This window comes from Morus notabilis, unplaced genomic scaffold, assembly GCF_000414095.1.
Source record: "Morus notabilis unplaced genomic scaffold, ASM41409v2 Scaffold744, whole genome shotgun sequence".
Classification (NCBI taxonomy): Eukaryota; Viridiplantae; Streptophyta; class Magnoliopsida; order Rosales; family Moraceae; genus Morus; species Morus notabilis.
This window is the reverse complement of record NW_010367602.1, coordinates 176,616-178,430: the sequence shown is the minus strand read 5'-3', so window position 1 is coordinate 178,430 and position 1,815 is coordinate 176,616. Positions and strand designations below refer to the sequence as shown.

The 1,815-nt window shown below is 35.9% G+C and overlaps 1 protein-coding gene across 1 annotated transcript in view; it reads left to right on the top strand.

Moving 5' to 3' along the window:
* LOC112094451 (receptor-like protein kinase HSL1) overlaps nt 1-178 on the top strand; it is a 3,537-nt gene extending 3,359 nt beyond the window's left edge. The window contains exon 2 of the mRNA XM_024175283.1: nt 1-178. This exon is cut by the window's left edge and continues 263 nt beyond it. Coding sequence (XP_024031051.1) covers nt 1-147 — 147 coding nt within the window. The 3' untranslated portion in view covers nt 148-178.
* The last annotated feature ends 1,637 nt before the right edge of the window (nt 179-1,815 follow it).

Genomic DNA, 1,815 nt, shown 5'->3' with positions numbered 1-1,815 from the left:
CTTCCGATCAACCGTCCCTCCATGAGAAGGGTCGTCAAAATGCTTCAAGAAGTTGGCATGGAGATTCACCCTAAAGCCAACAAGAAGGATGGGAAGTTTTCACCTTATTATTACGAAGACACCTCAGAGCATGGCATTGTAGCTTGAGTTTTTTCAAGAACTTGGTTTACTATTATTTTTTTCTTGACTTGGGTTTTCTTTTTTTTTTTTTATTTGTTTTTTTTTAGCTTTATTAAGCTTAAGTTTATTTGTTTTTTTTTTTTTCTACTCCCCCAAATTTGTTCCCCAATCCAATTGGTGTCTGTTTTATTTCAAGTAATTGGGGCAGGGGAAAAGCAAAATTTTGAGGCGAGTTTAGTTTAGGGGGGGTTGAAGGAAGATGAAACAAGATAAACGTGATGATGGTATGAGTACAAAAGTGGGTGGTGATTGTAATGTTGTATACTGTAAATTAACCATCACGATTTTATGCTGCCACGTGTTTGAGAGTGGCTGCAGCATTTGTTGCATGCATTAACAGCTCTCGCATCAAAGTGGTTGTGATTTCTCAGTGAAATCACTCGGGTTGATGTAATGTCTAAAAACTTGTCGTATTTATTAGCAAGAACTAGTGTAATATTCGATTCCACATTTTTTTTTAATTTTTTTTATATAATATTACATGAGATTCCAAAAATCTAGCTTGACAAATTCCAGTTTGGTGTGATGGATGATGTTACGGGCTAAATGCTTTGACTTGACTACTTGCTGTGTGACATTACACATGCACACACATACACTTGTAAGCTCATTCATATACAGAATTTTGCTCATATCAATATATTTAGTTACAAAATTTTGCTCAATCATATACCATATCAAACAATGATAGATTACAGCTGTATATCAATTAATAATTTTGCTGGTAAATTAAGGGTTGGCCCTCCATGCTCGTCCCCTTATGCTGAATTTAAATTGACTTTCTCCTCTATTATATGCTGCTGCCTCTGCCTTCGTTTTTTGTGTCTATGGGGCCTCATGCGCTGTACGCCTATTTTTATTATATGTGCTTGGCTGGCTATATACATGGTGTAGAGAGGAAATTTTTGAATTTGCTGATTTTTGAAATTTTTGTATCTTAAATATAACTTAGTTTATAGCTAACGGAATAGCTGATAACTAAAACAACTCATGCTTCCATACTGAATTCTCAAGCCAGTATGAGCATTCCAGTAGTCATGGTGAGCCATATATCGACAACAGTACGCTGATCGGTCTCGGGAGAGAGGTTAAGTTGGGGCGTGGTCATTAAGGTTAAGAGAAAGGTAGGAGAAACCACGGTGATTGTTAGGAACCTGATTCTCACAGCTCAATTTTCACATAAAAGAATAAGAATAGAAGGCAATCATAATAATTTTATTGATCATTACCGACACTAACTCATAGAATTTTTAACCAAATTAAGGAAAAACGTAAAGAAAGCTCAGGATAGTATTCGAGAACTTCGGAGAACTCCTAACTTTGATGGTATCCGAGAGACCACCAGCTCTCTCTAATCTGTCTCCCAAAATTCTCAAAATTACAGTCTGCCTCTAGTGAGCTATTAAGCCTTTTATTTATACTAATTCTTACTAACTCTACCAGCCCACTAACCAAATAAGTTCTCAAGTCATTAACGGATCCTAACAATGAATTTAAGAGGTGTGCAATGACTTTCTCTAGTGAGCTTCAACATCATTAAAGTGAGATGAACCGCTATAAATTATGCGTATTTTTACTCATGTTTTTCTCCTTCCATTCAATTTTATTATGCTCGGTAGCAAAGAATTAGAGCGT